The sequence below is a fragment of the Scyliorhinus canicula genome, chromosome 3, assembly GCF_902713615.1.
Source record: "Scyliorhinus canicula chromosome 3, sScyCan1.1, whole genome shotgun sequence".
NCBI lineage: Eukaryota > Metazoa > Chordata > Chondrichthyes > Carcharhiniformes > Scyliorhinidae > Scyliorhinus > Scyliorhinus canicula.
The window spans coordinates 169,395,890-169,409,161 of NC_052148.1; the positions used below are offsets into that span (position 1 = coordinate 169,395,890).

Below are 13,272 nucleotides of genomic sequence, written 5' to 3' on the forward strand. Positions count from 1 at the left end.
CGCGCCCGCTGCGTGTGGGGCCTGTGGGTGGCGGAGGGAGAATCGAGCACCATGGGGGTGCTCCGGAGGGGTCTGGCCCGCGATCGGTGCCCACCGATCGTCGGGCCGGCGTCTCTGAAAGACGCACTCTTTTCCCTCCACCACCCCGCAAGATCAATCCTCCATGTCTTGCGGGGCAGCGGAGGGGAAGACGGCAACCGCGCACGCGCGGGGTGACGTCATTTAGGCGCCACCGACCACATCATTCAGGCGGTGACATTTTGACGCAAGCGTCAATGCCCAGCGCGCGAGATTGACGCGCCGCCGCTCCTAGCCCCCTGGGGGTGGGAGAATAGGGTCGAGGAGTGGCCTCCGACGCCGGAGTGAAAGAGTCCGGTTTTCACTCCGGCATCGGCACTTTGTCTCCCTTTGGGGGAATCGCGGCCATACTGTCTGACACATTTGGGTCTCGGGCCCCTTGTATCAGAGGACAAACACCTGTTTATCCATCTTGATTATTGAAATAAATACTTGTTATTATATCGAACTTTTCATGACCATCGGATGTCTCAAAGTACTTAACAGCCAGTGAAGTGCTTTTAAGTGTCGTCGCTGATGTAGGAAACAGAGCCACCAGTTTGTGCTCAGCACAAACACAAATGTGATAATGACCAGATAATCTGATTTTTGTGATGCTGATGGAGGAATAAATATTGGCCAAGTGGCCAGAGACAACTCCCTTGCTCGTCTTTGAAATAGTGCCAAGGGATCTTTTATTTCATCCCTAGAAGGCAGAGGGGGGCCTTAGTTTAAGGTACATCCAAAAGGCAGCACCTCTGACAGGGCAGCACTCCCTCAGTACAGCACTGGAGTGGCAGCTTTAATTTTTGTATTCAAGTCCTTGAGTGCATTAGGAAGGAAGGGGAAGGTGAGATTTATAAGATATGTACCTGAATCTTCTTGGATCATTATAATCTTTTTATTGTCACAGTAGACTTACATTAACGCTGCAATGAAGTTACCGTGAAAAACCCCTAGTCGCCACATTCTGGCGCCTGTTTGGGTACACAGGGAGAATTTAGAATGTCTAAATTACCTAACCACGTCTTTCAGGACTTGTGGGAGGAAACCGAAGCACCCAGAGGTAACCCACGCAGAACAGGGAGAAAGTGCAGACTCTGCACAGACAGTGACCCAATCGAACCTGGGACCCTGGCGTTGTGAAGCAACAGTGCGACCCACTGTGCTACCGTGCCGCCCCATGTGGGTATATGTGGCATTTTGATTGGGGAGCAGCATTACTGCTACCCGTGGAAATGTCAGGAGCAAAGGTGAAGTTTAATTTACAAAATTCAATGCTCCAAATATCAGTGCTGCAATAAATTGTAGGTTATGAAAGTTCTATAATCTTTCAGCCTCAATTTTACATCCAAATTATAAAAGGATTTTGTTTTAACTTCTCTTTTCTCATGTTATTAAACAATTTTTTACAAAATAAATTCATGTACCCAATTATTTCTGTTTTCTAATTAGGGGGCAATTTAGCGTGGCCAATTCACCTACCCTGCACTACTTTGAGTTGTGGAGGTGAGACCCATGCAACACGGGGAGAACGTGCAAACTCCACACAGACAGTGACCCGGTGCCAGGATCGAACCCGATACCTCAGCACTGTGAGGCAGCAATACTAACCACCCTGCTACCGTGCCGCCCATTAAACAAAGTTTCAATAGTATTACTCTCTGGGCTGCAATTGAAAGTTGGTGGAATGTTGATTTGAATGAAGTTCTGAGAGTCACAGCAATATGATGTTGTAGGAATACAAAACTTATTGCTCACTTATCTGTTCTAACAAAATATTAATCTTGAAGAAATTCTAGGAGTGAATGTTAAAATTACTGGTGCCATTTTCCATTACAGGTGTTGATCCAATAATTTGGGAGCAGGCTAAAGTTGACAATCCTGACCCTGAAAAGTAGGTTTCTCCATATCCTTTGCTTACAAGCCCCACTGCAGACTGGTGAAAACTGTTAAAGTACTGATTTTTACTTCTGTTTACATAATTATTTTGTGTCTATGTTTATATAATTTGTATAAAGTTTAATGTGTTGTGTGCAAACATTGATTGTGTTCATCTGAAATTTCTCTCTTTTGTTTTTTGCGATGGAAGTAACCTGTGTACAAAATAAGAGCCTACTAGGGCAGGGAGGGATTTGTGAAGAATGGATTAAGTAGTTGTTCACAAATCTTTTACAGTATCATTTCAGGGCCTCCATTCCTTTGACGGTACCATACTGAGTACAACCAGGGACAGAAACCTTGTGTTTGTTGCTTAATAGTTCTAGAGTAGCCAAAATGGTTTATGGTGAAAATAAATGAATACTTGAACCCATTATGATTTATCTACAAGTTCTTCTTAATTTTGATGTAATTTCAAGTCAGTCCCAACACAGTGCTGGAGCTCCCAAGTTTATTTAATGAACCGGGCCATTTGATGTTTTGGCTTGGTTAAAGAGGAAATATTTTTTGTTTTATTTGACAGTTTTTGATGTTTTAAATACACTGTATAATTACAAACAGATTTGGCTTTTTTTCTCCTTGTGCTGTATGTTTAAGGGATGCTATCAGCTGCCTCATGACAGACCTAGGGGAAGTAGTGTCATTTGAGACCGTGGAGAGTGGGAAGGTCATTTGAACCCTTTTGCAAATTACCCCAGCCACAACCAAATGTTAGAACCGGCAGATTTTTGGTGGTGAAGGCAAAGGAGTCAGAACCTTGAGGAGCAGTGCTGCTTAAAAGCAGAGGATCCTTCAGGAAGAGGAATCGTTTCTTTTAAGCACACGAGAGGAAGGCAATGGGGAGCCATCTCATGTTCTTTCTCCAGTCATGTTGCTCAGTGAAATTGAAAACTGGAGGCTCTTACCATGCAACTGAAGGGGAAAGTGCAGGACTGTGAGGTGTAGAGTATGGAGATAAAGAACCTTCTCTTGGGCAGACCTCCACTGCTATTTTGCCAGCAATACATTTGAACTAAATAGCTCTCCCACTTTTGAGAAATGTTCATTTATCATTGTCTAAATGATTTTTATTTCACAGTATACTTTGGGCCAGTGTAATTTACCAGTTTGTACAGCCATCCAAGATTTTCTTTTAGTTTTCAGACTTTTGAGTCTTATAACTCGCTTTTTGTAACAAAATGTTTGATTTTTTTTTTCTCACTTCACTAAATTTTAAATAAAAGCAAACTGCTGGAGAAGCTCAGTAGATCTGGCAGTGATAAACAAAGTTAATATTTCAAGTCCAGTGTTACGACACCCTGGGTTAATGTGCGGTCAATTCCAGCTCCACTTGACCCAGAGTCGCAACACAATTGAAATTAACTATTAACTTTTAGAAAATATCCGAAGTCTTTGGCTGCCCAATACCTACAGTGCACTGGTTTGTAAATTTAAATGCAATTTTTATTAATAACAATAACTATAATTAAATAGACAGCAAATATAACTGGTTAACTATTATATAATCCATAACCCCCCCTTTAACTCGCCGCATCCTCTATATATACACACACACAAGACAGACAAACGCAGAGGAGAAAGAAGGGTGTAAAACAGAATAATACAAAAAGTAAAGGGATAAAAGTCTCTGTTATCGATGGGCATCTTCCAGTTAAATTATTTTTAGTCTAGGGCTTCATTTGGGTGTTCTTGCTTTCAGTCTGTAATGGTTTTCACTGTAGATTCATCAGGATCGCGAGACTTCTCTGCAATCTCAGAAACAGCAGGCAGGATGCATTTTTGGAGAAAGAGAGAGAGAGAGCAACTCACAGTTTCTTCTTTCAACTTTCTCTCTGGGTCCTCTGAAACCCCCCCCCCAAACTGGCTGAACCAATCACTTTCTGTTGCCGGCAGGATGTGATCCTTAGCCAATCAATTGGCTATCAGCCAACCAATCAAACCGAATCATTCCATCTCTTCAGTGCCAGAAAGTCTTGAGTTCTTCTGTTCGAAATCTAAATTTTCATAGCAGTGTACTATTTTGCAGCTTTTGAATTCCTCACTTCCTGTACTCTACTTAATGGTACATGTCCATTAAATATTCATGGATCAAAAATGATAACAACAAAGAAATGGGAAATAAGGGAATCAACAGGAAGGACTCTCACACCAGTATGACTCTTTGAAACTCTTTGAGTCATATTGGACTTGAAATGTTAACTCTGTCCCTCACTTCACAGATACTGCCAGACCTGCTGAGCTTTTCAAAAATGTTTAGATCTCCAGCATTTGCAACGTTGTGCAGAACGCTGGAGGGAGCTCCTATTGTGCTTATTTTATAAGAAAACTGAAAACGTTTTTGAAAGATTATTATGAGAGGTGGGGTCTCACACCTTCCAATCCCAAAAGAAATGTAATCTGTGACATTACTACATCATTCTAATGGGGTAGAGCAACTGTTGTCACATGAGGTGTGATACCAGAATACAATTAGTGTAACATGTTATTGGTTGTGCATTACGACTATTAACACGTTTGACATTAACCTCCAGTATTGTCTGCGCATGTTTTATTGCATGCACATGCATAATATATAACTTCAGTTTTGAGGAGCAATTATAAGTTGTAACCGTTGCTCTTTCTACACCCTCTTTAAAAGTGATTAAATATCTGTTTTCCATAAGTGAAATCTCCTGTTCGACAATAAATCTACCTACAGAGGAATCGTACAATGAGAATATAGAAAATAGGAGCAGGAGGAGGCTCTTCGGCCCTTTGAGTCTGCTCCACCATTCATTACGATCATGACTGATTTCCAACTCTTTCTTCCCCCCCCCCCTATCCTTTTATCCCTTCAGCATCAAGAGCTATACCTGACTCCTTGAAAACATACAATGTTTTGACCCCAACTGCTTTCTGTGGTAGCGAATTCCACCAGTTCACCACGCTCTGGATGAAGAAATTTCTCCTCATTTTAGTCCTAAATGGTCTACCCGTTATCGTCATACTGTGACCCCTGATTCTGGACTCCCCGCCATCGGGTATCCTTCCTGCATCTACCCTGTCTAGTACTTTTAGAATTTTATAGGTTTCTATGAGAACCCCCTTCCTCCCCCCTCATTCATTTAAACTGCAATAAATATAATCCTGACTGACTCAGTCTCTCCTCCTACGTCAATCACGCCATCACTGGAATTAGTCTGGTAGACCTTCGCTGCATTCCCTCCATAGCAAGAACATCCTTCCTCAGATAAGGAGACCAAATTGCACACACTATTCCAGATGTGCCCTCACCAAGTCCCTGTGTAACTGCGGCAAAACATCCCTTCTCCTGTGTTCAAATTCTCTTGCTATAGATGCCAACAGATGCCTGCTGCACCTACATTCTTATCTTCAGTGACTGGTGTAGAAGGACATGCAGGCCTTGTTGCACATTCCCCACTCTCAATCTATAACCATTCAGATAATCTACCTTCCTGTTTTTGCTGCCAAGGTGAATAACCTCACATTTTGGATTGGATTGGATTTATTTATTGTCACGTGCACCGAGGTACAGTGAAAAGTATTTTTCTGCGTGCAGCTCAAACAGATCATTTAGTGCATGAAAAGAAAATACGTAATAGGGCAACACAAAGTACACAATGTGTACACAACTACATTGACACCGGCATCAGATGAAGCAGACAGGAGTGTACATTTATCCATATTATACTGCATTTGCCCACTCACTCAACGTGTTCAAATTACACTGAAGCATCTCTGCATCCTCCTTACAGCTCACCCTCCCACCCAGCTTTGTGTCATCTGCAAATATGAGGATTTCCAAGAAACCTTAAATTGTGGAAAAGTCCCAGAGGATTGGAAAACTGCCAATGAACACCCTTATTCAAAAAGGGAGGGAGACAAAAAAATAGGTAACTATAGGCCAGTTAGCTGAACTTCTGACATTGGGAAAATGTTTGGAGTCCATTATAAAGGATACTCTAGTGGAGCATTTAAAAATGCATAATGTAGCAAACAGTCAGTATGACTTCAAGAATGGAAAATCATAGCTGACAAATTAATTAGAATTCTTTGAGGTGGTAACTAGCAGGATAGATAAAGGGGAACTAGTAGATATTCTATACTTGGATTTCCAAAAACTTGCTACTGCCTGCCATTTGGAAAAATACCTATTTTTTTTTCTACTCTTTGTCTCCTGTCTGCCAACCAGTTTTTTCTCCATCTCAATACACTACTCCTATTCCCATGAGCTTTAATTTGACACGCTAATCTCCTTGTGGGATCTTGTCGAAAACCTTCTGAAAGTCCAAATAATCCATATCCCCTGGCTCCCCCTCATCAACTCTACTAGTTAGATCCCTTTCATAAATCCATGCTGTTTCTGTCCGATCCTATGCATGAATAATATCAAATCGCATAAGGCTGTTAACCTTTATTTGCTTGAAGTAAACTTTCTCCATATTGCTTCTGAGTAGGGTGAGTCTGCTTCACAGGGCTTTGCATACTCTGGAAAAGCTGGTATCCTGCATTTCCAGATTGTCTTTCAAACTTCAGTGGCACGAATGACACTCTGATTGTCCATCTGATGTGTGCATCTTCATTACTAACTATTCTGTCTCGTTCTCTCTTTTCCCCCACCCGCTCCAAGACTGATACCAGTGCCCATGGTTGGTTTTAAGGAACTGCTGAGGAGGCTCAAGTTTCAGGAACAGATGACGAAACAGCATCAAAGCAGACTGGATGTGAGTTGGGATTCTAGCATGAAACGCCATGTTTTAGGGGTCACTATCAGTTCTGTTTACTTAATCTTAGCTTTCGCATGTTTCAAAGTTCTTGTATGGCGTGATTATGGTGTTGTATATTGTGCAACAGTGTTTTGGAATGTGCTTGTGGGCAGAACGATGATGATGAAGAAATTCTATATCACATTGTCTCATTGCACACATTTGGAAACAGAAAAGTGTAAGTAATTCAGGTGGTCTCAAATTAATTTATTTTATATGAGTGGGGGTTTTCTTATTGACAGTGGAGAGATGCAACTCACTGATGCACCAGTTGGTGGCAGTGCAGCAGGTGAGAATGCTGTTTAACTCGGCTCTTTGCCTGCCAGTAAATCGGAGCATAGTGCTCTGGTTACAGTTGTGTTTCTCAAAGCTAATTCAGTATGATGTGGGTAAGCCAGTCAGCTGCTTACCTACTCCCTTAAGGCATGGGTGATTTCCAGGAGGCTAGAATGAAAATGTGATGTATATCCTCAGCAAGTGTTACTTTTCTGTTGAAAAACATGTAACTATGTAGCTGGGGCCAGAGGGAACAAGGCCAAAAGTAAGATTGTGGGGGGGGGGGGGCAGTTTGCATTAGGTTGTGCAGTTAAACCAAGAGGAGACAAATACCTATTTTATCTTTACTCAGCACGGTAGCATTGTGGATAGTATAATTGCTTCACAGCTCCAGGGTCCCAGGTTCGATTCCGGCTTGGGTCACTGTCTGTGCGGAGTCTGCACATCCTCCCCATGTGTGCGTGGGTTTCCTCCGGGTGCTCCGGTTTCCTCCCACAGTCCAAAGATGTGCAGGTTAGGTGGATTGGCCATGATAAATTGCCCTTAGTGTCCAAAATTGCCCTTAGTGTTGGGTGGGGTTACTGGGTTATGGGGATACGGTGGAGGTGTTGACCTTGGGTAGGGTGCTTTTTCCAAGAGCCGGTGCAGACTCGATGGGCCGAATGGCCTCCTTCTACACTGTAAATTCTATGATCTATGATTCTATGATCTTTCTTGGGATATGGGCGTCGCTGGCAAGGTCAGCATTTGTTGCCCATCCCTGAGAGCATTTAAGATTCAAGCACTTTGCTGTGGATCTGGAGTCGCATGTAAGCTAGATCAGGTAAGGACGACAGATTTCTTCCCTAAAGGACACGTGAACCAGCTTGGTTTTTATCACAATCTTAATAATGGTAGCTTCATGACCACCATTACTGAGATTGGTTTTCAATTCCAGATTTTATGAATTCAATTTAAATTTCACCAGCTGCCATGTTGGGATTTGAACCCATGTCCTCAAAGCATTAGCCTGGGCCTCTGCATTACAAGTCCAGATATTTCACCACTATGCCACCATTTCCCTCCAATTTATGTGATTTTTTTTTTTTAAATTTGGAGTGCCCGATTCTTTTTTCCCAATTAAGGGGCAATTTAGCTTGGCCAATCCACCTCTCTGCACATCTTTCAGTTGTGGGAGTGAGACCCACGCAGACAAGTGAATTTACGTGATATGTTATCAGAGCTCCTTGATACCATTTCAGTGGCATCGTGCAATGGTCGGGTGCACGTTTGGTTTTCCTGTTTTGTTGTAGGGACTCAACCAAGCAGAACCCTGCTTCCTCCTTCGGGAGAAGGAGGAATCCATGAGAAAGGTGAATGGTGGGCGGCTATTTTGCAACTTCCCACAATTGACTCGAGCAGCAATAGCCAAATTCTGGGAGCCAATTGGTAGGTATCCTCATAGTTGCAGGAAGCATGTTTCCTGAAGTAATTAGAAAAGCATAATGCTGATGTTTTATTGAAAATCTTGTGCTGATTTTATTTTATATTTGCTGATGTCCTGTGGAGCTGCTCACAGGTAGTGTGACATCTGGAGCACACTAGTAATAGTTAGTTGCTAACTTGCCTTGTGCCGATAAGAACTTTGCCCTGGCGCTCCCAGTAGGAAGTGGTTGAAATAAGCCTGTAGGTCAAATAAATTTTAATTTCTTTACATGAGTAGCTATTTGGCCTCTTGCAGAGAAAAAAGTCAGAAAATAATAGGGGTTGTATTTCCTTGTGTATTTTATGATTGCTCTTTTGTGATGATTTATTCTCTGCAAGATGTGACAGATGCTCTCAAATCTGTTATCACATTAATCTGCTTTTACAAAATCAAAACTGGAACCACGTGTACATCTTTTGCTCACAGAACAGTTTTTGAGAAGCGGATAGATTTGTTCCTGTCCTGCATGATCTTGATTTTCGTTCGTGCCACCACTCAGATACAACCGTTGTAAAGGTTGAGGCCTTTGATTTTCCCTCATGGATTGGGTTCGCGGAGATGGGAGAATTCTCAGCTCTGCAAACCCGACCTTTTAAAAACTGCAACCCGCAGTCAGGATTTTTCTTCCGGAAGGGGGCTGGATTAGAAGTCAGCATGCTGCCCCTGGAATGAATGCTGAGGCTGAAGGCGGCCTATGCATAGGTAGGATGGGCAGAAGGCCTGTCACTCTGCTCTATTATTTCAAGTTATTTTTAAAATGATGAAAGCAAAAAACATCCCTTCAACCACGACACATGCACCCCATGCCCTGTCCATGGCAACTCAAGCCCCTCTTACCCCCCCCCCCATGTAGCCTTCAAACCCCCATGCCCTGCATCCTCTTTTATAGCCCTTATGTCAACTCCTGCCAATCCATGCCCAAACTCGCCACCTTTTGCCCTTACCCCCTCCATGCCAACTCACCTAGTATCTTTTGAGACCGTTGACAGCTTACAGTTCCAACAAATTTATGCACAATTATGTTTACTTTTAACAATCCAAAATAGTGCCTTACCTCTCCCAAAGGTGTCCCAGGACCATATCCAAAAGGGAACTGTGCTTCTCCAAAGGAATACGTGCCCGACTATCCAAACAAATTTATCAAGTTCAGACCCTCTCTTATCTGGTCTAATCTGTACACTCTGGGTTTCAGACAAAAATCCCACTTGAGTGGAGGCAGCAGTGGTGTAAATGGCCAGATGCCTCTGTGAAGCATGCATGCACGAACCACAATCCTGCGCTATGAAAATAGCAAATACTGTGTTCGGGGGGGGGACTTCGAACCTACGGCCATATCTGGGATTTGCGCCATGACGGAAAACACCTCCATCGTGGTGGAAATCTGAGCCTGAGTTTTATAGCCACGGCACTTCTTTTTCAGCATATTCATAAATTCAGATGAGCAGTCACCTAGTGTGTTTTCTCCAACCTCAAACGCAGATTATATCTGAGGATGTGAATGAACTACAGAAGAACCAGGCCACAACTGTAGCAAAGATAGCTCAGTACAAGAGAAAACTGATGGACCAAGCTCATAAAGTCTTGCAGGTAATTCTATGTATTTAGTTGTAATTTGTGTGGGAAACATATTTTAAAAGTGTACACCTTTGTGGAATTTCTCGACCTGCGACTTTTGATCTGTGATGTCAGTAGAGGAGTTCACTTGGATCAGGAATTTGAGAACGACTGCTGTGCTGTGTGACATCCCAGCTCAAATACCTTTTCTCCCACTTATAATGAGCATTATGGGGTAGCATGGTGGTTAGCATAAATGCTTCACAGCTCCAGGGTCCCAGGTTTGATTCCCGGCTGGGTCACTGTCTGTGCGGAGTCTGCACGTCCTCCCCGTGTGTGCGTGGGTTTCCTCCGGGTGCTCCGGTTTCCTCCCACAGTCGAAAGATGTGCGGGTTAGGTGGATTGGCCATGCTAAATTGCCCGTAGTGTCCTAAAAAGTAAGGTTAAGGGGGGGTTGTTGGGTTACGGGTATAGGGTGGATACGTGGGTTTGAGTAGGGTGATCATTGCTCGGCACAACATCGAGGGCCGAAGGGCCTGTTCTGTGCTGTACTGTTCTATCTAGCTTTCTATTCCCAACATGATTGGTTTCCCCCCCACTATTTTCCACACCAGTCATCATTGCTTCTCTGATTGGTTCACAGTTGGTACTGAATAGGGGGAAATGTTATACAGTGGATAAATGCCCATTATGAACAAAAGTGAAGATTGCCCAGACAGATTTTGTGTCTGGACCCTTGAAACCGGCAACATCAATTTTAATTTTGTTAAGTCTCAGTGGACTTGAATTCTGGTGCCACATGTGACCGGCAGTGTGTGAGCCACCATACAATCCTCTCCCGTGTGCTTAATCTCGTGATTTCATCACTCTCTCCTCCCAACATTTCCCAAACTGGGTAACTGGGCCGTCTGGCCTCTACAAATTTTCATTATTTAGTTTCACGGGATAGATTTGTTTGAAGAGTACACTTTTTTTGCTCATTTGATCTCATTTTTTTTGGAAGTTTGTTTTATTGAGTTTTCATATTTTATGTCCAACAAATTATAAATTACACATAATCAGGAAAAAAATGTGCAAAAGCCAAGATGGTTATTTACAAGCAAGCATCTTCATAACAACAACATGTGGCTGTGGCCCCCCTTTTAACAGGCATGTTTTACATTCCCCAATATGGCAAGACACATGTTTACAGGCATTTATATACAATTTGGTTTGGACCTTAGCTTGTCATCGGTCCAGTCCCTTGTGGCTTTGTCCCTCCTGCTCATACCTCATGTTCCTTTTTTGTTTGCCCCCCCCCCCCCCCCCCTCCTGCTTAATCTACTGGTTGCTGGACTTGAAACAAGTTGATGAACAGCTTCAATGTCCCATGGGAGCCTTCTTCAGATCCGCAAATGGCAAATTTTATTTTTCCAGCTTGGGAAATCTGCTAGGTCAGACAGCCAGTCTGCAGCCTTGGGTGGTGTTGCTGATCACCAGCCGAGCAGGATTCTCCTGCGGACGATCAAGGAGGCAAAGGCGTACATCGTCAGCCCCCCTCCCCATGAAAGAGCTCTGGCTGATCTGACACCCTGAAGACCATAGCTCCACACTCACTCTGACAACCCTGGACATGGCCTCGAATAAGGACGTCCAATACCTGACAAACCAGGGGCAAGCCCATAACATGTGGATGTGGTTGGCCGAGTCTCCCTGGCACCATTTGCGTTTCACCTCCACTTCAGGGAAGAACCTGCTCATTCGTGTTCTGGTTAGGTGTGCCGTGTGCACCACGTGGAGTTGAAGTTCGTCCTGTGCAGTGCTTCGATCTATTTGATCTAATTTTTCAGAGTGCTAAACCCTACTCTATTCCTATCACAAAATTTTACCTTTTTAAATTTATCCAGTGCCTTGGCTTCAGCCACTGTTTTTGATAATCTGTTACTGTTGATCACAAATTTGGTAAAGCAATATCTGTCCACATCTGACCTAAATTTTCCCTTCGCAATCTGGTCATGTGTCATCTTCTTGTCTTGCTGCCCTGATTTACAGGATGTATTATTTCAGGTAGTCTAATCCGTTAAGTATCTTATAACTGGATTAAATCATATTTTGTGCACCACTTTCCAAGCCTGGGAGCCTAAGGCATTGTGTTGTTAGTGGTAGCTCTTCCTTGAGACTTGGAAGTTGAGCCTCTGCTCTCCTCTATGTGCTGCCTTCGGGCCTGAGTGGCGAGGGGCCTCATTTTACTGTGTAGGTAGGGTGAGCTCTCTACAGACCAGCACCTCAACCTCTGAGGAATGCTTCTCTGGAGAGTGTGCCTAGATCAACAATTTGCTGGACATATGAAGTCTGGCTGTAAATGCAAGCAGATGATTGAATTCGGATCACGTCTCTGAGATATAGCAAAATAAGAGATGTACTGAAAACACATAGCAAATCAGTCAGCTATGTTAAAGAGAAAAGACCGGTTTTGACAGTTCAGGTGTGTACTTGTTTGTCAGAACTCCTTTTCGCAACAGATGCCGGCTAACCTGTATGTTTCCAAATTTTTCTGGTTTCATTTCTGACAGATGCCTCCTATCTTTGTCATTGATCAGTGACAACTTTGTGCCACTGCAGCTTCCTACTAGAATGTTAAAAAGCATTTGAGATTTTAATAGATTCTCTACCTTATTTTATTCCATAATGGCAGACATTTATTTTACATGACCGTTTATTTCTCTCTTTGTGGAAATAGGTTTGCAACGATATTTAGCAGAGTGTATTCAGAATTTTGCAGAGCCTCACTTTTGAAACAAAAATGTTGCTGTGTGATGTGAAAGACAGAAAGGTTGTTAATGGATATAAACAGAGTAATATTCATCAGTGTTTCTCAGATTGAAGAAGTGTGGAATCCCAAGGTTGGTTCTGATTTTAAATTGCATATTAATAATTTGGACTTGAACAAAGAGCATGATGTTGAAAGCTGCTACTGCCGCAAAGGTTTGCAAACAGTGCAGGAGACTCCAGTAGCGCGCATAAGGATACGTGGAATGGGCTGAAACAGTTTAATACGGAGAAGTGTGACACTGTGTACTTCGGGAGAGAACCACTCAGTGAAAGATACTCCAGGGAATAACATTTTGGAATTTGTGCACAGGACGAAGAGCACTGGAGCAAAGAGGAATGATGAGTTTATGCAAGCTGATGTCTAAGCCACAATTAAACTGCTGGGTCCAGTTTTGTTGAAAG

At 43.0% G+C, this 13,272-nt stretch overlaps 1 protein-coding gene across 2 annotated transcripts in view; it reads left to right on the forward strand.

The window, feature by feature from the left end:
- The window catches only part of nup54 (nucleoporin 54), an 82,244-nt gene that overhangs the window by 60,750 nt on the left and 8,222 nt on the right, over positions 1-13,272 (forward strand). For both annotated transcript variants that reach the window (XM_038791713.1, XM_038791714.1), the window contains 3 exons: positions 1,900-1,954; positions 6,629-6,722; positions 9,985-10,092. In XM_038791713.1, the coding sequence (XP_038647641.1) occupies positions 1,900-1,954; positions 6,629-6,722; positions 9,985-10,092 (257 nt within the window). The remainder of the gene's footprint in view (positions 1-1,899; positions 1,955-6,628; positions 6,723-9,984; positions 10,093-13,272) is intronic.